At 41.2% G+C, this 23,707-nt stretch overlaps 1 protein-coding gene across 1 annotated transcript; it reads right to left on the reverse strand.

Moving 5' to 3' along the window:
- Positions 1 to 15,974: 15,974 nt before the first annotated feature.
- On the reverse strand, positions 15,975 to 20,286 carry LOC129779644 (uncharacterized). The gene is made up of 2 exons (XM_055787234.1): positions 18,286 to 20,286; positions 15,975 to 17,864 (listed from the first exon to the last, which is right to left on the reverse strand). The coding sequence occupies exons 1-2, from the start codon at positions 20,284 to 20,286 to the stop codon at positions 15,975 to 15,977; spliced, it is 3,891 nt and encodes a 1,296-aa protein (XP_055643209.1).
- Positions 20,287 to 23,707: the final 3,421 nt, after the last annotated feature.

Below are 23,707 nucleotides of genomic sequence, written 5' to 3' on the forward strand. Positions count from 1 at the left end.
CCTTTTTACTCCCTTACCCAGCCAGACACTCGGGAAATATAAAAAAAAATTGTACCGCGCAACAATGGAAAAAATCTGAAAAAAATCACACATATCTAGAAAAGTCGTAGGAATACATTTGAATATGAATTAGTGTAGTACTGAATCCTTGAATCCAAAAAAAAAAATCAAAATTTCAATATTGTTTTTAGTACTCCAATTTTTGATGAAATTTTGTTCGAATAATTTTTTTTTTTGATACAAGATGCACATTCAGTATTTTTTTTAAATTTTTATCTCGAAGCTTTTGAGGATGACTTGAAATAAACGAAGGGATTCAAAAAACCCTCCAAAATTTCTTATTTAATATTCTATACAAAAATTGCCATACAGCTGGTGTATCTTATCGCCAGATCGAATTTAGAAAACTCCCTTAGGGCTAGAGGAAGACAGCCCAATGTGCCGGTGAGAGATGTGTTGGCTCGGTTAGACCTTGATTACATGTCCCAAATCTATATTTTCCTTAAAGCTATCGATGTCCGTGTGTGTTTATCCTTATATCCTTATATCCTTATATCCTTATATCCTTTGCGTGCAATTGGTCCCCGTGCTACAAACAGTAGAATAAGTTGAAATGTAAATACACAATAGATATATGAATAGATTTAAGAATTGAGTGTGTGAGATTATCATTATTGTAATAATTTGCTTATATCTCACCCTTTTCCTGAAAAAATATGTCACCCTTCTAAACTCGAGTAGACCGCGAGTAATCGGTTTTCTACCTTACTTACCTTAGATTAAACAAAATGTTTATGTATAGTAATAAAAATATAATTAAGAATTCGGCTCCTTTAAACTTATGTAACTGAGCCTGTAAAAATAAACGAATTTAATAAAAAATACAGCTGGTGATTTGGTTTGGGGGCACTTTTTATTCCCTTACCCGGCCGGGTCCTTCATGTTTTTTTCCGGTTAATGATTTTAGGGATCGACATCTCATCAAACAATTACAGATTTATTTCAAATAACATTTCACACTGAATAAAATATTTCATAGTTTTTTGTGCGAACCATTCAGTTAAACGTCGTGAGATTTTAAAAATAGAAGGAAAAAAAGAAGACTAGTTTCTATTATCAAGGCCAAAATCCAAGCCAAGTGGGTTTAACTGTGAATTGTTCATTGGTCCCAATCAGGGTTGCCACATGTAATTATGTAAAGTTTTCTGAAAAAAATCTGTATATCTGTATTATCAGTAAACAAAATCTGTATCGAATAATTAAGGGAAAACATGAAAATAAAGGTTTATTTTCATTTTGAATTTATGTTTCTAATTTATGGGTTGCTAAATCAATACAACAATATAAATCATGGGAAAGTTTTCTCATAATCCTCTGAATTGTATGATGTTCACACATGTTTGTTGAATATTACCCTCAAAATTTTTCGTCAATTTCATCCTTGAAGCTCCTCATTGAGCCGATACATAGTTCTTCGCTTTCAAAATAGAGTCCATAGTTGTGATTTCCGCACTTTGTTTTGTTGGCATTGTAAATCGAAAACATTCGCTCAACACACACTGATGAATGGTATCAAAAAGTGTCTTACAAACAATCTTAGCAATGGATACAAAAATTCCTCATCACGTCTTTTGACATCCAACAGCTGGGACAGCCTTGAAGAGATTCTGAGGGTTTATCAAGGCCGCAGTTTTGATAACTGGATGGCTGATTGCTTTGAAATCTGTTTCACGAGTTCAATATAGAAGTCACGACAAATCGATTTGAAGGTCGGCTTCCTAGCTGCATTCAAACCTTTTTCACCTTCTTCTCGTCGATACCAACGTAAAAATTCTCAGCTCTCCAAACATAAGTTGCCCAATATGATCAGTGATAAATATTTTGTCTCATTTGAAAAGTGTAATTAGCGTTATTGATGAGCAATGTTTAAAAACAACATCATCGGTCAAGATTTCATTTAACTTAACGACTTCTCGTTGCGTTGCTTTCAACATCCTTTTTTTTTTTAATTAATTCGTTTATTTTTACAGGCTCAGTTACTTAAGTTTAAAGGAGCCGAATTCTTAAATATAATTTAAAACTATATATATAAACAATTTTTCTTACATCTATGGTTAGTAAGGTGGAAAACCGATTACTCGCGGTGTACTCGAGTTTAGGAGGGTGACATATTTTTAGGAGAAGGATGAGATATAAGGAAATTGTAACAATGTTGATGAACACTCATTTCTTAAATCTATTCGTATATCTATAGTGTATTCACATTTCAACTTATTCTAATATTTATAGCAAGGGGACGAATTACCCGCGAAGGAAGGAAAGGAGGGTATAAGGATGTAGGGACAATCACACACGAAGATCTATAGCTTTAAGGAAAACATATATATGGGACATGTAATCAAGGTCTAACCGAGCCAACACATCTCTCACCGGCACATTGGGCTGCCTTCCTCTAGCCCGAAGGGAGTTTTCTAAATTCGATCTGGCAACAAGATACACCTCACACGCCCAAACAACGTGTTCGATGTCGTGGTAACCTCGGCCACAAATGCAGAGATTGCTACCGGCCAGATTGAAACGAAAGAGTAACGCGTCTAACGAACAGTGATTGGACATGAGTCGGGAGAAGGTGCGAATAAAGTCCCGACTCAAGTCTAGACTTTTGAACCACGGTTTGAGGCTAACCTTAGGGATAATCGAGTGAAACCATCGGCCCAATTCATCTTCATTCCACTTGCGTTGCCAGTTAGCGATTGTATTTTTGCGAACTAAAGAATAAAATTCATTGAAGGCGATTTGACGCTGATAAATGTCGCCTTCAATTGCACCTACCTTTGCCAATGAGTCAGCCCTCTCATTACCCGGAATTGAGCAATGTGAAGGGACCCAGACAAAGGTAATGACATAACAGCGTCTGGATAAAGCACTCAAAATTTCTCGTATTCTCTCAAGGAAGTACGGCGAGTGCTTTTCCGGCCTCACTGAACGGATAGCTTCGACAGAGCTAAGACTATCCGTTACAATGTAATAGTGTTCAACAGGTCGTGAGGCGACGCTGTCCAGCGCCCAGTATATCGCTGCCAATTCAGCAATATATACCGAGCAAGGATTCTGAAGACTGTGTGAGGTGCTAAAAAATACGTTGAACACTCCAAATCCTGTGGACTCATCCATAGAGGACCCATCAGTAAAGTACATATTATCACAATTGATACGCCCATACTTTGCATTGAAGATCGTAGGAACGAACCCCAATCTAAGATAATCTGGATTTTCATGGATTTTCTCCTTCATGAACAGATCGAAATGTACAGAGGAATTTATGTAGTCAGGAAAACAAACACGGTTGGGAATATACGAAGAAGGAACAACCTGCATAGAGGTGAATTTATGATATGAATTCATGAATCCAGAATGAAAATTTAGCTCGATCAATTGCTCAAAATTTCCGATCACCAATGGATTCATAACCTTACACCGAATGAGGAACCGAAGAGATATTAAATTGAAGCGATCTTTTAGTGGGAGTACGCCTGCCAAAACCTCGAGAACCTCATGGTATGCGTTGAGGGCATACATCCCAACGCGATACGGAGACAAAGAAACTGAATTCGCTCGAGTTTAATGAGGTGTGTTTTGGCAGCTGATTGAAAACAGAAACTGCCATACTCCATCACTGAGAGAATAGTTGTTCGATACAACATTATAAGATCTTCGGGGTGGGCTCCCCACCAGGTGCCGGTAATTGTACGGAGAAAGTTTATTCTTTGTTGGCATTTTTTTCTCAGATACCTAATATGGGCCCCCCAAGTACATTTGGAGTCGAACCAGACCCCAAGATACTTGAATGACATAGCATGAGTGATCGGTTTACCCAAAAGTTGAAGCTTTGGTTTTGCTGGTCTATGCTTCCTAGAAAAAACCACCATCTCTGTTTTCTCCGTGGAGAATTCGATCCCTAGCCCAATGGCCCAGGTTGAAAAATTGTTCAAAGTATCTTGTAAGGATTCTTGCAGGTCGGATTCGTTTGATCCTACGACAGACACCACTCCATCATCTGCAAGTTGTCTTAGGCTGCAATTTTGTGTAAGGCAATTGTCGATGTCGCTTACATAGAAGTTGTACAAAAGGGGGCTTAAACATGAGCCCTGGGGGAGGCCCACGTAAGAGACCCGACTTACTGCCGAATCTCCGTGAGAAAAGTTCAAATGTTTCTCACAAAGCAAGTTATATAACATATTATTCAATAGAGGCGGCAGACCCCGAGAGTGTAATTTGTCTGACAGGACCTCTATTGAAACTGAATCAAACGCCCCCTTTATGTCCAAGAATACTGAAGCCATTTGTTTTTTTTCGGCGTAAGCCATTTGAATTTCTGAAGAAAGCAACGCAAGACAATCATTCGTCCCCTTGCCCCTGCGGAACCCATATTGTGTATCTGAGAGTAGGCCATTCGTTTCAAGCCATCGATCAAGGCGAAACAAGATCATTTTCTCCAACAATTTCCGTATACAAGACAGCATTGCTATTGGGCGGTACGAATTGAAGTCGGACGCGGGTTTTCCGGGTTTTTGAATAGCTATAACTAGTACTTGTCTCCAATCATCTGGAACAATATTATTCTCCAGAAACCGATTGAATAAATTCAACAAGCGATGTTTCGCCACATCAAGGAGGTTTTTCATCAAGTTGAACTTAATTCTATCCGATCCCGGAGCAGAATTGTTACATGAAAGCAGAGCAAGAGAGAATTCTACCATCGAAAACTCGGAATCAAGATCGCACCTACCTTGTTGTATATCTCGAACAATTTTTGACAGGAGCGGAATCAGGACAAACCTTCCGTGCAAAATTAAAAATCCATCGATGTGAATATTCTTCGCTTTCATTCGTTGAAGAGCGATTTCTCATGTTTCGAGCCACTTTCCATAATTTTTTCATTGACGTTTCTCGTGACAAACCTCCCACGAAATTTCGCCAATAAGCACGTTTTTTCCCTTTGATTAAGTTTTTGAATTGATCTTCAAGGGCTAAATACGTTTGAAAATTTTCAGGGGTTCCACGTTTCCGAAAAGCTTTAAATGCATTCGATTTATCTCCATAAAGCTTGGAACACTGGCTATCCCACCATGGATTGGGAGGCCTTCGACGAATAGTGGAACCTGGGATGGGTTTCGTTTGAGCGCGAACCGCGCTGTCATAGATCAAACGAGAAAGGAAGTTATACTCCTCCAATGGAGGTAAACCATCTCTGGAATTGATGGCTAGAGCAATCGCGTCCGCATATTTTTTCCAGTCAATGTGTCTTGTGAGGTCATATGCCATGTTTATAGATTCAGAAGAATTCGACCCAATGGTGATGGAAATTTTGATTGGCAAGTGATCACTACCGTTGGGGTCCTGGATTACATTCCACTTGCAATCTAACGATAGTGAATTCGAGCAAAGCGAGAGGTCAAGAGCACTTGGGTTAGCATGAGGTTTAGGAACACGTGTTGTTTCCCCAGTATTCAAAACGGTCATATTGAAGCTGTTACAAAGGTCATAGATCAACGATGAACGATTGTCGTCGTACTGTTCCCCCCAGGCAGTTCCGTGAGAGTTGAAGTCTCCCAAGATCAATCGTGGCTCAGGAAGGAGTGAGCACATGTCAACAAGTTGCTTGCGGCAAACCGCAGCTCTCGGAGGCCAATACAAGCTGACTATACAGAGGTCTTTGCCTCTGATGTTTGCATGACAAGCAACAGCTTCGATCCCTCCAATAGGTGGAAGGTCAATTCTAAAAAATGAGTGACACTTATTGATCCCCAATAGTACCCCTCCGTATCTGTCATCGCGGTCCAAGCGTATTATATTAAAATCGTGGAAAGAGAGATCATTTTGAGAAGAGAGCCAGGTTTCGGATAGAGCAAAAACATCACAATTGAGTTTATGAATTAGAAATTTGACTGTAAAACCACTGTAAAACAGTGATATCTCCGACCTCTCTATTTGAATTAGACATCAAGAGAGATAATCATTGCAAGGAGGGGCCATGTTTGCATCAATTGTTGCAAAATTGTCTTTAATACTGGAAGCATTGAGATGACAATGGTTCTGATGGAGTCGGAAACATTAAAACACTTGAAGATTTGATCCAAAAGGTCAGACAACTTTATAAATCCCGATTGGGAAGTTGAGCTGGACGGAAAAATAGGGACAGTTGGGGTTTTTGATGTCCCCTCGAGTGCTGGGTCGTTCGAAGGTGAACTATTCCCACGGAAGCCAGGAGGAACCTGATTTTGCTTGTCCGCTGCACTCGATTTTTTAGGCAAGCTAACAGGGGGTATCACCGGCGGGACTTGTTCTTGAACTTTGGGAGTGGTCACATTTTTGCGCCGGGGATTCCCTTTGAAAATAAACGGTGTGCCCCCGTTACCTGTATCCGCGTCCAGTTCGTCAACTGGCAGCGAATCGAAGGCATTGTTTGTAGGTAATGGTTGTTGTTGTTGAGCCAGTGGAGAAGCGCCCTTTAAAATTTCCGCAAAAGTGCGTTTTGAGCGTTCCTTCAAAGAGCGCTTCTGTTTCTCCCAGCGACTCTTATAAGTTTCACAAGCTGAGAGCACGTGTGGGGATCCCCCGCAATATGGACACTTTTGCTCAGTCGCATTGCAGGATTTCCCCACATGTTGCTCTCCGCAAGTGGCACAGCGCTCCTTGTTGGCGCAATAATCTGCTGTATGACCAACTGACTTGCATTTGTTGCAAGTCATGGGCTTTGGCACGAAGAGTCGCAGTGGTAGCCTCAATTTGTCCACCATAACGTAGTCAGGGAGGGCGGAACCAGCAAAAGTTACTCGAAACGAGTCGGACGGCGTGAATTTTGTTTTTCCCTCTTCCCGGGACACTTTTCCTAATTGATGGCAGTCCAAAATTTTAACTTTCGTCAAAGGGAGTTTTTTGAATCTGCCATCTCCTTGTTTTATGAATTCGCTCGTCAGACCCGTTTCTGTAATCACCCCCGAAATTTCTACGTTATGGGAAGGTACGTACACGCGATATTCTAAAATGAACCGATTGTCAGCAACAATCTCGTTAGCTTTCTTCCGATCAGTCACGACAACACGCAGTTTGTTCGGTCGAACCTTGGAAATTTCGACCATGGAGGAATAATTTTTTGTCAGATCTTTCATGATCTGAATGACATTCAAGGCTTTTCCTTGTGGCTTGGGCCGAAAGAAAACAACCCACGGGCCTGTTCCAGGTGCATCTTCTGGGTATATCTTGACACGGGAGCGGAGACAACTGAGGGGGCAGACGAAGACGAGGATTGAGTGGAAGAGGATAAATGCCAAAAAAAAAACAGAGGGGAGGGACGAGGTAGATGGTTGAGTGGGATCGGAAGTAACAGGTGAGGAATGCGAAGTCGTCGGCTGAGTGGAAGCGGGAAGGTTAAGGGTTTGAGAGGAGAGGTTTGCGGATTTCTTAGAGGGGGGCTTTTTAGTGTGGCTTGAATCTTCTTCGGAAGAATTATCTTCCGGTGAGGGAACGCGCTTGAGCGACTTCCCGGCCCCTTTTTGTGCAACCGAGGGGGAGTCAATATTTTCATCGTAAGAGATCTCCATATTTGGAGATCTCTCACACTCTTCCATAGTTTATACGGATGATAATTATAATAATATTTCATAATAATTTCTATAACCTAATAAAATAATAATAACGATAATAATATTTATACAAAATACGCTTTTTAGTGTTTAGTTTAGTGTTATACAATACGGGGCTTTTTAGTGTGGCTTGAATCTTGGTAGTGCACACCAGTGCAGCTAATCAGAAAGCGACTGCTCCTCAATCGATTGGTCGCAGGCACAGCTGTGATAGCTAAACAAACAATCACGCTCCGGTCCACACTAAACGCACACACCAATGCAGATGAACTGGAAACTTCTCGATCGGTTGAACACGTGATCGACGCTCGCCGCAATTGAAATTGTGTATCACACACACGCACTGTCGGCGGTCGCACAGTATCCGAATGCGGGATAATGGCAAAACACGGCGAAATAAATCGTCACTCCAGCTTTCTGCTGATAACTCTTTGTTTTTTGTTGGGCTCAAACGAATTGTATAAACAAAGCGTATGGATACAACACGGCAGAAAATACACCATCTAACGGTAACCGAGAACGATAACGATAACGGAGTGACACAATATACGTCTGATTACTCGAAGGTCTCGACGCGGAATGATCAACATTCTTGTAAATCAAGGTATCTATGTATGCACTGTAGTAAATATTTAAAATTGAATTTAAAAAAATCTATCAATTCTGTATGTTCGATGGGAATCTGTACAGATGCTTTATCTAAAATTTGGCGAAAAATCTGTAAAATACAGAATATTCGGTATAGGTGGCAACCCTGTCTAATACAGTGTTGAGATGACCACACTAGATTTGATTGATTTCGCGTTGTTCAAATGGATCAACGCTAAACGAATGTTGGCCATCATTTAATGTTACATAGAAAATAATCAAACCAGATGTTTTGTTGATACGTGAGGTTATTCTCTCATATTTTCTGTGTCAAACATTTATTCCATGTAACGGAGAAACATGTGAGCAAGTGGTTGAAAAATCGTGAACGAGAATTGTGTCTGAAAATAATCTGATATTATATGAGTTTTGAGTTTTGGTAGAAGTACTATTAATTTCCTAGTGAAAGGTAAATTCAACGGGGTCGATTAGAAGATCAATCAATGAGCAGTTCTGCGATCGGACTCATGAACATGCGCTTAGTAAGAAAACGTGAATGTTTGAAGGTATTGATAACAAAAAACAAATTTTGGGCGGGACGAAGTTCGTCGGGTCAGCTAGTTCGTAATAAAATTTGATTTGCTAACGTAGACGGTGCCGCCTCGTTTCATCCATTTTACTATAGTTGTTATCAGTGTTGCCAAACGTACATTTTTCTCTTCAACGAATTTTTTCGATGGCACAGATTTTTGGAAGAAAAAGTACAGATGGGTAAGATTTTAACCCCTCTGATACAGATTAAAACGTGGCAACACTGGTTGTTATGTTCGATGTATCGCAGCTACTCAGCATCGTGATTATTCTCTCAACCTTCCACGCTAATAATCTTCCATTCATACTGAGTACCGTTATCTATCATCCATAGAAATTCCATATTAACTCAGGAACAGGTTCATTAGACATTAAGATTCGCTAAGAAAAAGTGTAAACTAAAACATGGTTGAATGAAGTATAATATTAGTATGAGTCTTTGCTGTGGTGGCTGAGAACAGACGAACTACCGTAAAGGGTGAAATATAAAAAAACTCCAGAAAATATTTTGTCTTCAATTTAACTCAGTTTCAATTAAATGTAGTCTGCTCGAAACAAAATTAATGATTCTCGGTCTGTAAGACCGTATACTCGAGTATAGGAGTTAATTTAAGGAAGATCATAGGTCATACTGATAAATATTCAATGAAAAATCATTCTATACAATTGAAAATAATTGATAAGTAATACTTTATTTTCTGTAAAGCCTCATCAATCAGTATTGTTAGCGAAAATTCATTTTATACGGAAGATTTCATCATAATTTATTATTTTTAATTAATATGCGTTTATTACTCCCATGCGGCCTCGAAGCTTACCGGATATATGGTATCCAGTATCCGGGCACACTACTATCCGGTTCATCACTAATAAGAACTATCTATCAAAAATATTGGTCCCTATTGTGTAAATTGAATCGAACGGTCAATTCGACCCCTACAACTATCACACCGAGCGAATTTACATATTTTGTAAATCGATGGAATCTTATCGAATCGAATCTAGTTCTTTCTCGAACGTCATTTGTTGCGAACTGCATATTTTGATGCGTTGCCGAAATGTTTGGCAATGCAAAATATTAGGAATGCAACAAGCAAACCAAACCAGTTTCCAATCGACTGTACCTATAACAGCAAAATTGAGCTAAACAGCAAAATTCAGTTGAACATATTGGGTACATAATAGGTCCCAATATTTAATTTTGGAGATTTATAGTGGATTATCTGAACGAAAATATTAAAACTGATACTTCCATGGAAAAATATCTACGCTTTCAACTAAACCCCTCTATTCTACGCGGCGAATGACGTGAGATGGCTCAAATCACGGTGTTCCCGAAGGCGAATGGGGTGACTACAGTTTGTCACTAGGTGAGATTTGAAGTCGTGTCGTCATATGTTATCGACTCTGGTATCAAATAGCAGCGAAAAAGTAAGGTGGCTGCAAAAAAGTCACAGGAGGGTTGTGTCTGAGACACGACCGCATGGTTGACGTAGGATTCCGTTAGGCTATCTGTTGATTTTGGATATGTTTTAAGAATTTAACTCTTTGATAATGATTTGGTGGCCCCGAAAAGGGCCGTTATGTTTGGTTGTTGGCTATTGTTTGTTCACTCCACCAGTGTTTACAACCGAGTGATGATGACAGAAGGATAGTAATTAGTCGTTAGATAGTGATGCCTCCAGTGTTATGTATGGATGAAAATAGAAAAAAAAACTCATCAATGTTATATAATATAATTATGAATACCGAATAAAATTATCAATTTTTATCATCAGTAAAAACATGTTACTTTAATATAGAGAAAACATATTTGAAATGGGAAAGGTAATTTTATTTTATAACTTTTAGTTCCTGAGTGTTTATTCAACCCAATGCGAATTTTAATTGGACTAACAACACCTAATACTATATGTAGAGCATATGGGAAATAACTTTTTCGAATATTTCCTCATTTTTCCAACTTTTTGCCGTATGAACTTTCCTTGGGTGAAAATGAACAAAACAAACAGACAGCTTGAAACGAACGACCAGTTCTCAAGCGGAAACACACCTTGGTTTTTATTTATGAAAATTGATATTAACCGTTTCATATATTAAGTCATTTTTAACACAACTGCTACCATATACAATTTTACACTTACACTTGTGCTAAATTTTTCACAATACACGATCAGTGATTGATATGAAATTTAACGAAGCAACCAACATTAAAGTTCCAAATTTAAATTTAATTTGCTAGAATTAATCGTATCACTCACCTTACTTGCAATATAAAAATGCCCCTGACTTGCATATATTTATAATGCCGATTTCCCCCGAGCACCTTGGTTTTGATGTCTTTGTTAGGGAATACACTTCGGTGGGAACAAAAGTTCCCCCTAATTTCATGTATTTGCAATGTTGATTTCCCCCAGGCAGCTTGTTTTTGATGTCTCTGTTAGGGAGCACATCTCGGTAGGAACAAAAGCTCCCCCCTATTTGCAATGTCGGTTTCCCCCAGGCAGCTTGGTTTTGATGTCTTTGTTAGGGAACCGCCGCATGTGTCGTCAATTTTGACCACTCAGAAGTGGGTATTTCCGTAAGGATAGGGGTTAAGATTTTTTAATTGTTCGATGGTTAGTTTTATGACATATATAATTTTATTCAGTAGAAAAAATTGTTATGGAGTTCCGAAATCGATTGACGCAAAAATTTCATCAATCCATCATGAAATGACTGAGCAATAAGCGTTTGAAATTGGACAATTTTCACGATGTGCTCGATTTTCGATTTTAAATTTGTACCCCAATATGTTCCCGAAAGACGTAATCCTACGTCAAAAACCGCGTTAAGTGGAGAATCCGAATTCGAATTTTTGCTCTATGTGGTTCGTGTGTGCGTAATGTGGTTCGTGTGTGGCTCGTGTGTGTAAAGTTATTTCGGGTTCGGTTGTTTTTAGTTCCTCGGAGGTTGAATGAAAAGGAAACGTACCGCGCGCTTATTTCATTCCTAAATGGGATTGATGCTATGCATGAATTTCATTGTGTGTGTCTCTCGACGAGCGGACTTAAATACATGTACATGAATCTTTCTTCCCCCAGCCGTTATGTGGGGTTGGATGAAACTTCGTTGCACACGAAGGTCGTACGGAGGATTTCTGCTTCGCAGTGGTGTGCTCATCAACCCATTCTTGCACAAGCTTTATGCTATCTCGAGATACTTCTTCTTGCACTTGCAGATTCATCAGTTAGCGACCCAGCTTGTATTTCTCCTGGAAATGCTTTCTCTGCAGCGCTAATTGCCTCTGATCCAACTCCAACTGCTTCTGGTCTAATTCTTTCTGTTCTGTCAGGCATTTGCGTTGCAAAATCTGTCCTCCGACTTGACGTGGTCGTTCCTATCGAAACTGGCATAGGCGGTGGTGAACAACGCGGGCAAATTGAATCTGTGTTCGCTACAGATGCATCGAACCTGGCACATAGGTGCGGCACTAATATCCGTCAATAGCACTAAGTTCCGTCATATGGTCTCAGGAAGCATGAGGGACAGATTTGATATTGCTCAGTTTTTTTTACGCGGATTGGAAAATCCGCGTAAAAAAAACCGCGTTAATTGGAAAATCCGCGTAAAAAAACCTCGTAAAAAACCGCGTAAAAAAACCGCGTAATAAAAACCTGGGTGCAGAACCATACTGAGCGTTCGCAGCCATTACCTCCCTAGGGGTAAAAGCTTGTAGAAATGTCAATAAATTATACAGTTATTCCAGCCGTTGACGTCTGTTCACTTCGGCTGGAATTACAGCAATTCATATTTTCTTCACTCTGCTATAAATCAAACACCTCACCCCCGAAAATAACGCTGGCCCTATATTTGTCTCTCTCGAAATAGACGAAAGATTTCCCGCTAAGCATTGTTGACGTAGTGAAACATTATTTGTGTTTGCTATTTCGAAACGTGTTACCCGGACTCCCCGAAGGCTATTGACTTCGCGAACTTAATCACGAAAACACTCGGCGGAAACGGGAGTCTCGGAAAATAAAATAATTCAAAAAAATATAAAAACAACACAAAAAACATCTCGCGCGTGTCCCCCTGTTATTAGATGTCTTGTTTTAATTTAGCTGACGGATTTTTTTTTGTTCTCTGTATTCCTTTTCCCGCTGGTGCGTATGTGTATTATTCTTCTGTGTCGCTTTCCCACTCGGAGGAAAGTTTCCTGGGAAAAGAACAAACACCAACTTTGTGTCACCGGGAATAGCAGCGGCAGGAGCCAAAAGCTAGCGGCCTCGAGGTGTGAAGAGGCGAAATGTTGAAATTTGTCCAAAACATATTCTAATAAATTCAAACGTAGCCGAAAGGAAGCAAGAACAACACAGCAAACAAACAGCCAAATCAAGCAATGGAATGAAAAAGTTTGACTTTTGATGGATTACCGCGCTCTCTGCGTGATCTGCGCCATCAGTGGGGCGATGGGAAAGGGACTTCTAATGAAATCATAAAACAATAGCAAACATTTCCATGGAAAATTAAATCCGAGATTATAGGAATACACAGTCTGGCAATTTTTTACGTCAAACAAGTTTTGTTTCGGAGCTCTGTAGTCCAAAGTATGAACGCATACATACCCACGAAACTAACATGGATTGATCCAATCGAAACTAAAAAAGCAATCCAGCAATGCGGTGGGGGAATGGAATAAATTCTCGTAGGATAACATGGCCAGCAAAAGAAATCAACCAAAAGAATCAAGCCCGGGAAGGACATAAACACAATAAACACTAAGCCACAAATTTAATTGAAAATCTCCTTCATTCTCGTGTTTCCTCCTCCACAAAGTGGGCAGACTGAAAGCTGGAAAGCAAAGAATAAAACTCGGTCATATGTTTATCGCATTGGTTTTTCGCTCTCATCTGTTTGTTTTCAAGGCGTCTGCAAAAATTCGACCCGATGGGAGTTTTTTTTTTTTTGCTGTCTACCAATCTTCCCTGCCGTCTATCTCGCATCCTTCCTGCTCTAAATTGCACTGATGGTCTGGTTTCAATTTGGTTGCAAATCTGGCACTCCGGACAAATCACATGGTTGAGTCAGCTTTTGCCAACCGGTGGTGGATTCCGAGTGCCGCCCACGGGGAAAACCAGCGATAGAGAAAAGGTATCCGTATCGGTAGCACCTGTGTATTCACCTGTACTTTCCTAATCATCGTCCAACAGGGGGACGACACGACGGAGCTAGTAGCACATTCATCTGGGATGAATTTGTTACATTTTCCGTACCGTGTAACCGTAATCAAAGCTGGAGAAGCGCAAACGGCTTTATCAAACCCAGTCACACAGATATCACCCGTTCACCGACCTCCTCCCCCACCCCCATTCGCGTTCTGCTGTGACGCCACCCTCGTGTGTTATTATTCGTTTCTGTCGATGGCTTATTTTTCAGCTGGATTTACCGGGTTGGCAGCCGGGGGTTTGGGATCGGATTTGGTTTTCGTGTTCATGTTTTACGACCAGTATGGGTGCGCTACTAGATGGATCTTCCGAATCATCGTTTTTCGCTCGGATCGGATTACAAGATGGACGTATTTGCGAAGAGAAAAAAACACCTCCATTTCCGCTGCCATGGATGTGAAATTCGGTTGTCTCAATTAAATGCAGTATTTGGTGTAACGTAAAAGCAAATATTACCCTTGCTCGGAAATGATCTGATGGCAAATCAAACACCGCCACAATGTTTCACATGGATTACTAACTCTGCCTGAAGATAGTGGAAATTATCTCTTACAAACTTAGGTAAAGCATTACTAAACAGCGAGTTTTGATCCAAAATTACAATAAAATGGAAACTAAGTCGGGCTCTTCTGCATTATTGACAACGAAATCATTCTCATCCCAAACCTTGACGAGAATAAAACAGCACAAGATGTATTAATATTTAGTGCATTTATATTAGGTTGGGGAAAAAGTTATCCATTATTTTCTCGTTGGCTTACTTTAGTGATCAATATCTCGCGTAATATCGATCATACAATTTACAGTTTAGGCCCGTTGTAAAGGTGATATTTCACACTAAAAAAATGTGCTGTTGTTTTTTGTTTGTTCCATTTAATTTTGAGTTACAGGGTGTTAACAATGGAGGTCAACAAAGAGAAAACTCGGTACATTTTACACTTTTCATTTTATAAATGCGAAAATGCAAGCCAGTCCGCTGAAATAGTAATTGATGTTTATAATACCGATACTGCAACAGTAAAATAGGCGCAAATTAATCTATTTTCATTTTTTTTTGTATTTAAAAAAAAAATTTAGTGCAATACACTAAATTCTGATCTCTAGTGTCAACAAGTAGACCGTTTGAAGCTAACGATTGATAGGAAACGTTCAGAATTTCCCAACAGAAGAGGTGTTGTGTTTCATCAGGACAACGCAAGGCCACACAATTTCGAGAGCTTGATTGGGATGTTTTAATACATACACCATATAGTCCTGGCACCAAACGATTATCACCTTTTTCTCGCATTGGAAAATTTCCAGAGTTATAAGAAATTGGGATCAAAAGAAGATTGTAAAAATCTATTGCTATGGTTTTTTGCTAATAGGAACCGAGACCTCTATGATAGAGACATCATAAAGCTACCTCCAGAATGGCAATAAATTTCCCAACAAAACGGTGTATATTTGACTCAAATAGGACAATCCGAAGCATATAGCATATAGGCATATAGGTTGTTAACGCTAACCAGAAATCCCTACGTTGTGTCTAACTAAATTCGCGATGATCCACAGCACCACTCACCAGACGAAAACTTCTTTAAACGAAAAAGCTAAACCTTTTAATTTTATGGGTAATTTTATTTGAATAAAACTTTCATCCAAACTGTTCAAGCTTTCTATTGGTACTGACCTAAGTTATCGGGTACAATATAGCTTTAGCCTAATGTTACAACAGGGTTGCTAAATTATTTAGTCGACGCATCATTTTTTGGGCAACAACGAAGTTGGCTGCGTACTGCTGCTGAACACTACACTATTGTTCATCATACCCGCCGCCTTGAACATAATAGTTCAATGAAAAGTAAACAATCTACTTCTACTACTTAGATACAATGGTAAGCTTAATTTTCTAACAATTTTTCAATTTATAATTCATTGTAGTGTTTTTTTTCTTTTCAGATTAATGCTGCTCGACGTCTTCCAGTGCCGCGGGACTCACGATGGATGGTTTGGATTCGGATGAAGCGGTGGAGCAAGGCAGCAAACATATTTTTGTTATCGGACGTGTGATGATTCCTCTCGTAGTGCGTAACGAGACTACTCGAGTGATGTTGTCTTCTCCAGGATGTAACTCCACGATACGGGCGAGTGGCCAGCGAATGGGAGGCTGCATTTCGTCGATTACGATGACCATCCTGCCTGGTGTGAGTTCGTCGTTGCGGATGGAACGAACTGTGTCCCTCTGAAGCTCCTGTAAGTACTCACGTCGCCAGTGGTACCAAAATCTTTGCGTGTGAAGTTGGAGCTGCTGATAGTGGTCGAGCCGGTTCGATGGAATGTGACGAAGGTCAGTGTCGGGCAGGGCGTTCATCGTCGTGCCAATGAGGAAATGCGCTGGAGTGAGCGCGGCCAAGTCGTTGGGGTCTTCGGAGATTGGAAGCAGCGGTCTGGAGTTCATCTGAGCTTCTATTTGTGCGAGGATGGTCGTCATGTCTTCGAACGAAACTTTTATACCACCCAATTGACGGAAAAGGTGCTTCTTAGCGACTTTTACAGCCGCTTCCCATAAACCGCCAAAATGCGGCGCCTTTGGTGGTATGAAATGCCAGGCGATACCTTCATCTGCGCAAAAGGCATAGATTTCTTTTATCTGGTTCTCATTTTGTAGCATATTGAATAGTTGTGAAAGCTCGTTGCTGGCACCAGCAAAATTTGTTCCGTTATCCGAATGCACATGGGCAGGACGCCCTCGCCTTGCAATGAATCTGCGAAAAGCAGATAAGAACGCTGCGGTGGATAAATCGCTAGCAAGTTCTAAATGAACGGCCTTTGTTGTGAAGCATATAAAAAGACACAGGTAAGATTTGGGTGAGCTTGCGCGCTTATGTGGTGGTTTGAGGTAGAGTGGACCTGCGTAGTCTACTCCGGTGACACTGAAGGGACGGCTTGGAATGACTCGTTGTGCGGGTAACTGGCCTATCTGCTGCTGGAGGGGTACGGGATTCAAACGATTGCATCGAAAACAATTCCGTACAATGCTTTTAACGAGGCGGCGACCATTTAGAGGCCAAAATTCCTCGCGGATTGCCGTTAGTAAAAGTCGCCCGCCGCCATGAAGCAATTTAGTGTGGTAATATTGAGCGATTAGTAAGGTGAAGGGATGGGATGCTGGCAATAATGCGGGATGTTTAGCTTGATATGGCAATGCTGACAAGTTTAATCGTCCACCTACTCTCAACACTCCCTCTGGGTCGATGAATGGGTTCATTTTGCGAATGTTTGATTGTTTCGATACCGATTTGTTCCTTCTTATTTCCTTTATTTCGTCGCCGAAGACTTCTTGTTGAACGAGACAGGTAAGCATTGTTTTAGCTTTCATTATTTGTTCTGCGGTAAGTATTTTTCCAGCGAAGTTTGAAGACGATTGGGGCAACGTTCTGGTCTTTTGTCGGGCGTTGTTGGCGAATCGTAAGCAGTATGCTATAACATGCAGCAGTCTGCTATAGCTTGACCAGCGAAGAAACATCTGGTTGATTTCCGGAGCGGCTTGGATTACTGGGGCTGCGTGAAGTGTTGTAGAGTTGTTGCGTAATTCTTGCAGTTCTGTTTCGGGGATCTGTGATGTTACTGATGTTGGCCAAGTGTGCATAGCACTTTTCAGCCATTTCGGTCCGCAACTCCATATTTTATTATCGATGAAGTCTGCTACATCTACACCTCTGGAGACTAAATCTGCTGGATTCTCTTGGCCTGAAACGTGTTTCCAGTGACACCCATGTGTGAGGCTCTGGATTTCAGCCACACGGTTGGCCACAAACGTTTTCCAGGTGTTTGGAGGTGATTTCAACCACTGCAAAGTGACGGTGGAATCTGACCAAAAGTATGAAGTGGATACATTAATGTTAATGGCTTGTATTATACGCTGGTGAAGTTGAGCAGCGAGAACAGCGGCGCAGAGTTCCCAGCGGGGAATTGTTAAGCGTTTGAGTGGAGCTACCTTTGATTTGGAGGCCAGCAGCTGGACCTCGACTTTTCCTTCAGCGTCTTCACAACGAATGTATGTGCATGCACCGTATGCAGATTCTGATGCATCAGCAAAAGTGTGTAATTGAAGGACAGAATTCGGGAGAAATGCACAGCGTTTGATACGATACGTGGAAATAAGAGGCAAATCTCGTTGATATTTTTCCCATTTTTCTAAAATACTTTTGGGAACAGGGTCAATCGCAAGACAATAGCCAAAGTTCTTGCATCAATATTTTTGCTCGCACGACTATTGGTGAGATTAATCCTAACGGGTCGAACAATTTGGCGATGGTTGAGAGAATGGATCGTTTAGTTGACATTTCGACGTTGGTTTCTAGTTGCGAATCGAAGCGCAGCACATCTGCTTCTGGTTCCCACATAATTCCCAGCGTTTTTACCGTTTCGTTTGGGCTGAAATTTAGCATCGATTGTGTCCCGATTTCATCATCGTTCAGTCCATGCAATACTTGTAGCTGATTTGTAGACCATTTTCGTAGACTGAAACCACCTTTCCTTAAGAGTTGACTCAATTCTTCTCGCAGACGCAGTGCTTCATCAGTCGTTTGGGCCCCACCGATGAAATCGTCAACGTAGAAGTTTTCCTTCAAGGCACGGGCTCCCAATGGGTAATTGTGGCCTTCATCTTCGGCTAATTGATTCAACGTACGTGTAGCGAGGTATGCTGACGGAGCTAAGCCATATGTGACAGTAAGCAGTTCGTACGTTTGAGCAGGAACATCATTGGAAAAACGCCCAATCACACGCTGCAGTGGAACGTCATCGGGATGCACCAGAACTTGGCGATACATTTTTGCGATATCGCCTACTAATGCGATTTGGTACGTTCTGAATCGCAAAATGATAGTGAGTAAGTCGTCTTGTACAACCGGGCCTACACAGAGTGCGTTGTTTAGAGAGAAGTTCGTAGAAGTTCTTGTCGAACCATCAAACACGACACGCATTTTTGTCGTCGTACTGGCTTCTTTAAAGACCGGGTGATGAGGCAAGTAGAATGTCTTCGAGGTCGTAGTATCTGTTTTGACGAGACGCATGTGTCCAAGAGCCAAATATTCTCGCATGAAATTGTGGTATTCTGCTTTTAATTGTGGGTCCCTTTCCAGTCGCTTTTCGAGCAATTCAAATCGACGAAGCGCACTAGGTTTCGAGGTGCCTAGCATTATATCGAAATCGTTCTGCTTCGGATAGCGTACGATGTAGCGGCCATCTACCTTGCGAAGAATAGTTTTTTTGTAATAATCTTCACATTTTCTCTCTTCTATTGATAGATTATCTTTCACAGACAAATGTTCAATGCTCCAGAATCTTTCTAGGGATTCTTCTAGCGAGATCATGGTTATAGCGATCACATTCTGGGGTTGAACAATGTTCGGGTTTGTGTTGAAGCTTGTTGCACCGGCTATTATCCAACCAAAAACGCTATTTACAAGAACAGGATGTTGGCGGTCAATGTGGATGCGTGTGGAATCGGGGAAAAATGAATAAAAGTGCTTCACGCCCAAAACGATGTCGATTGGTTGTGACTTGTTAAAGTGAGGATCAGCAAGAAACAAATCTGCAGGTATTTTCCAGTGTCCGATGGAAACATTATGTGCTGGGAGATTGGCAGTGGGTTTGTCCATCACCAGAAAATTGACACTTTGTGAGAAATCTTCTTTTCTTGATTTGATTTCGGTAAAAACCGCTTCTGTTACTGGTTTGGACAGCTTGCCCGCTCCTTGGATAAGTATGTTGACTTTGTAGCGTTTTAATTTCAAGATTTGGGCCATACGTTGAGAGATCAGGTTGGGCTGAGATGCGCTGTCCAAGAGGGCTCGTGCTAGATGCTCTTGACCATAGGCGTCTACAATTTTTATCACAGCCGTCAAGAGAAATACATTTTCATTCGACTGATGAACGGGGGTGCAATTCACAACGGGCATAATTTCGGTGGCAGTGACCGATGTCTGTTGGGAATCTGCAGCATGTGAAGTTGATGGCTGAGATATTGGGGCCACATACGACTGTGAAGCAGAAGAATCGGCGCTGTTGGAAGCTTTCTTCGTACTTTCCGCAGTGCTAGCGTGTAAGAGTGTATGGTGACGACGATTGCAAACTTTGCAGTTGAAGCTGGAAGGACAATTTCGTGCAATGTGGTCCTTTCGCAAGCAGTTGTTGCATAGACGTTTGGACGAAACAAATTGTTGACGTTCGGTGTGGAAAAACCGATTGAATTTCTGACATTTCATTAACAAGTGTAGCTGATTGCATGCTGGACACTTGTCAGTGGGTGTTGCAGTAGATGCACACGAAGAGAAACGAAATGGTGGTTGCTTTTTCAAATGTTGATTTGACGAAAACGAGTTTGCTGAGGAATTGTGATTGTTCACTGACATCGATTCTAGTACCCTGATTCTTCTTTGCAGAAATTCGATGAGACAAGCGTAATTAGGATCGTCGACTCGAGATGCATTCTCTTCCCATGCTTGAAGAGCTTCTTCGGGTAGCCGGGTACATAACAAATGTTCTAAAATTGTACTCCACGTATCCGTTGGTTCGTTCAGCTGACGGAGTACCTTGATGTGTCGTTCAAATTCGTCCACCAGGCTGTGGAGTGATACCGCTGATTTCTTTTTTATTCGTTGTATGTCGAAGAGCGCTTGTAAGTGACGCTTCTTCAACAAATATTCGTTCGAATAGCGAGATGTTAGAGTTTGCCATGCTAAATTGTAATTCGCGGAGCTGATTGGAATGGACTCGATTAGTTGAGCGGCTTCTCCCTTGATAGCAGCCCTCAAGTAATGAAACTTTTGAATATCCGCCACATCAGGATTAGAGTGAATTAACGCCAGAAACGTATCATGAAAAGCCAACCATCGCATATAATCGCCATCAAATTCAGGTAACGAAATCGTAGGTAGTTTAATCCCAGAGAGAGTGGAGTTAGTATTTGCATTGTGTGTAGAAGTAGGGAAATTGCCAGCGAGAGACGATAATTTAGAGAGAAGTAGTGATTTTATTTTGAAAAAACGTGATTCAAAATCACTACGAATTGCATCATGCACCGCCATACCTTCTTCACTCTCCTCAAATCCTTCTAGTTGGTCCAGAACATCCTCCATTTTGACCCATAATCCATCCAAATGCGCAATCCTCAATTCTAATTGTGGTTGATCCGTCTCCGCATTGAAGGTCTGCAGAAAAGCCTCTACCCGACCCAGCGCTGTTATAATACTGGTTCTCTTCGACGTGAGCCTCGATATGTCCTGTGCGTTCGACATCACGCCTCGTGAATAGCAGCAGTAGCAACAATGATTAAAAACTCGGCGATTGATTTAATCTGTAGACGAAAAAGACCACAGTAGTCCCGACCACGGAAAGGTGGCAACTTGGAAAGGTACTCACCTTTTCCAAGGCAAGAAAATGCCTTGTATAAAATTCAACAGGATCGTGCAGTCGGGCGAAAATCCAAAAAGTCTTCAAAAATCCAAAATCATCTTCCGGAAATCCTTTTGAAGTCGATGACAAATGCAGGATAATGTTCTCCAAGTCCGATGGATGGTTCCGGTTACGATGTAATGTCATACAATCCAAATTCAAGTCGTAACAATTTGAAATTGTATCGATGAACAATGACTTGAATGGAACTATTCAAGTTTCACAAATGGCGCAGCTAATGGAACAATTCCAGTATTGTTCGAATCCTTTTTGAATATGTCGGTATGGATCATCAAACGAATTGAAAAATCCTGGTCACGGCACCAATGTTAACGCTAACCAGAAATCCCTACGTTGTGTCTAACTAAATTCGCGATGATCCACAGCACCACTCACCAGACGAAAACTTCTTTAAACGAAAAAGCTAAACCTTTTAATTTTATGGGTAATTTTATTTGAATAAAACTTTCATCCAAACTGTTCAAGCTTTCTATTGGTACTGACCTAAGTTATCGGGTACAATATAGCTTTAGCCTAATGTTACAACAGGGTTGCTAAATTATTTAGTCGACGCATCATTTTTTGGGCAACAACGAAGTTGGCTGCGTACTGCTGCTGAACACTACACTATTGTTCATCATAGGTTATTCTGCACACCATGTCTGTTCCATCATTGACTCATGAGTCGAGGTAGAATTCTTAAAAACCTGGTTCGATCAAATATCCTGCGCAGATTCAAACTTCCGGTTCTATGAAAAGGAGCTGATAGTTCTCTAAAGCCTCCATTGTGTCACATATTGACACAACACCTTGAACCATTTTCAAACTATGGAAAACGAGGATCGACTCACTCCGAACTGTCGGACGATTCTGAAAATGTCGCTCGATTTGAACTTGAGTTTCCCATAGCCTTCACGCTCGAGGCGGTATGTAAACTAATGGAATCGCCTGGTCGCTCCAGCGGCATGAAAATGCTTTATTCTGCAAAAATAGTTACATATTTAATGTTCAAAGTATCGCCCATCGCTAGTCACAACTTTTTCCCATCTTTTTGGCAATTCACGGATCCCTTTGCGGAAATAATCGGCCGGTTTGACGGCTAACCACGAATCGATCCAATTCTGGACTACATCAAAATTGGAGAAGTGCTGGTCAACAAGAACATGTTGCATCGATCGAAAAAGGTAGTAATCGGACGGAGCAATGTCTGAAGAATACGGCGGGTAGGATAGGACTTCTCATTTCAGTGTTTCCAAGTATGTTTTGATCGGTTTCGCGACATGCGGCCGAGCATTGTCATGCTGCAAAATAACTTTACCGTGTCTTTGCTTTGGCCGTTTTGCCTTCAGTGCACGGCTCAAACTCATCAATTGTCGTTGGTAGAAGTCCCTCATAATGGTTTCATTCGGTTTTAGCAGCTCATAGTACACCACACCCAGCTGGCCCCACCAAATAGACAGCATGACCTTCTGGCCGTGAAAATACTGCGCAGCCGTCAATGTTGATGCATGGGGTATCCATGCGTTACCCGCCATTTGGGATTGTCGTAATGGACCCACCTCTCATCACCAGCAAAAAAACCCTTTCTTCTATGCCGTTGGAACAGTTGTTCGCACGTGAAAAACGGCGTTCAACGTCTCGGGGCTGCAATTCATAGGGCACCCAATGTCCTATCTTTTGGATCATTCTCATTGCTTTTAAAAGTTCGGATATGGTTTGCTGAGCTACTCCAACTGTATCTGCAAGTTCTTTTTTTTTATCTGTATTATAGTGACTTTCAACTCATTTGGCTGGTTCGTCACTTTTTACTTCCATTTTTGGAAGAATGTCGGGAGTGAGAATTGAACTCGTGACCCTTAGCGTGAGAGGCATGGATGTTACCACTACGCCAGATCGCCTCCACATCTGCACATCTGTGACGGATCTTGTACGATTGAAGCCTGCAGTTCTTCATCTTCAAACTTTTTTGGCGGCCCGGAACGTTCTTCGTCTTCCAAGCCAAAATTACCACTTTTAAACCGGGCAAACCACGTCTGAAGCGTTCACTCAGTTGGAGCATGGTCACCATAAACTTCCACCAAAATGCGATGACTTTCCGCAGCTTTTTTCTTCATATTGAAGTAATGAAGTAACAATCCCCGCAAAAAAACTCTCGTTGGTACGAAATTCGACATATTCGAAGTGGCAAGAAACTATGTTGTTTACTTCCAATGCATTGCGATGCGATTAATA

Source organism: Toxorhynchites rutilus, chromosome 3 (genome assembly GCF_029784135.1).
Source record: "Toxorhynchites rutilus septentrionalis strain SRP chromosome 3, ASM2978413v1, whole genome shotgun sequence".
Lineage (NCBI taxonomy): Eukaryota > Metazoa > Arthropoda > Insecta > Diptera > Culicidae > Toxorhynchites > Toxorhynchites rutilus.

What these genes read in the sequence shown, in the direction of transcription:
- LOC129779644 (XM_055787234.1), bottom strand. Translation starts at nt 20,286, where the DNA reads ATGAAATGTCAGAAATTCAATCGGTTTTTCCACACCGAACGTCAACAA. An exon ending in GATTAATCTCACCAATAGTC is followed by an intron (nt 17,865 to 18,285) that starts GTGCGAGCAAAA and finishes GTCACTTTGCAG; the next exon opens with TGGTTGAAATCACCTCCAAA.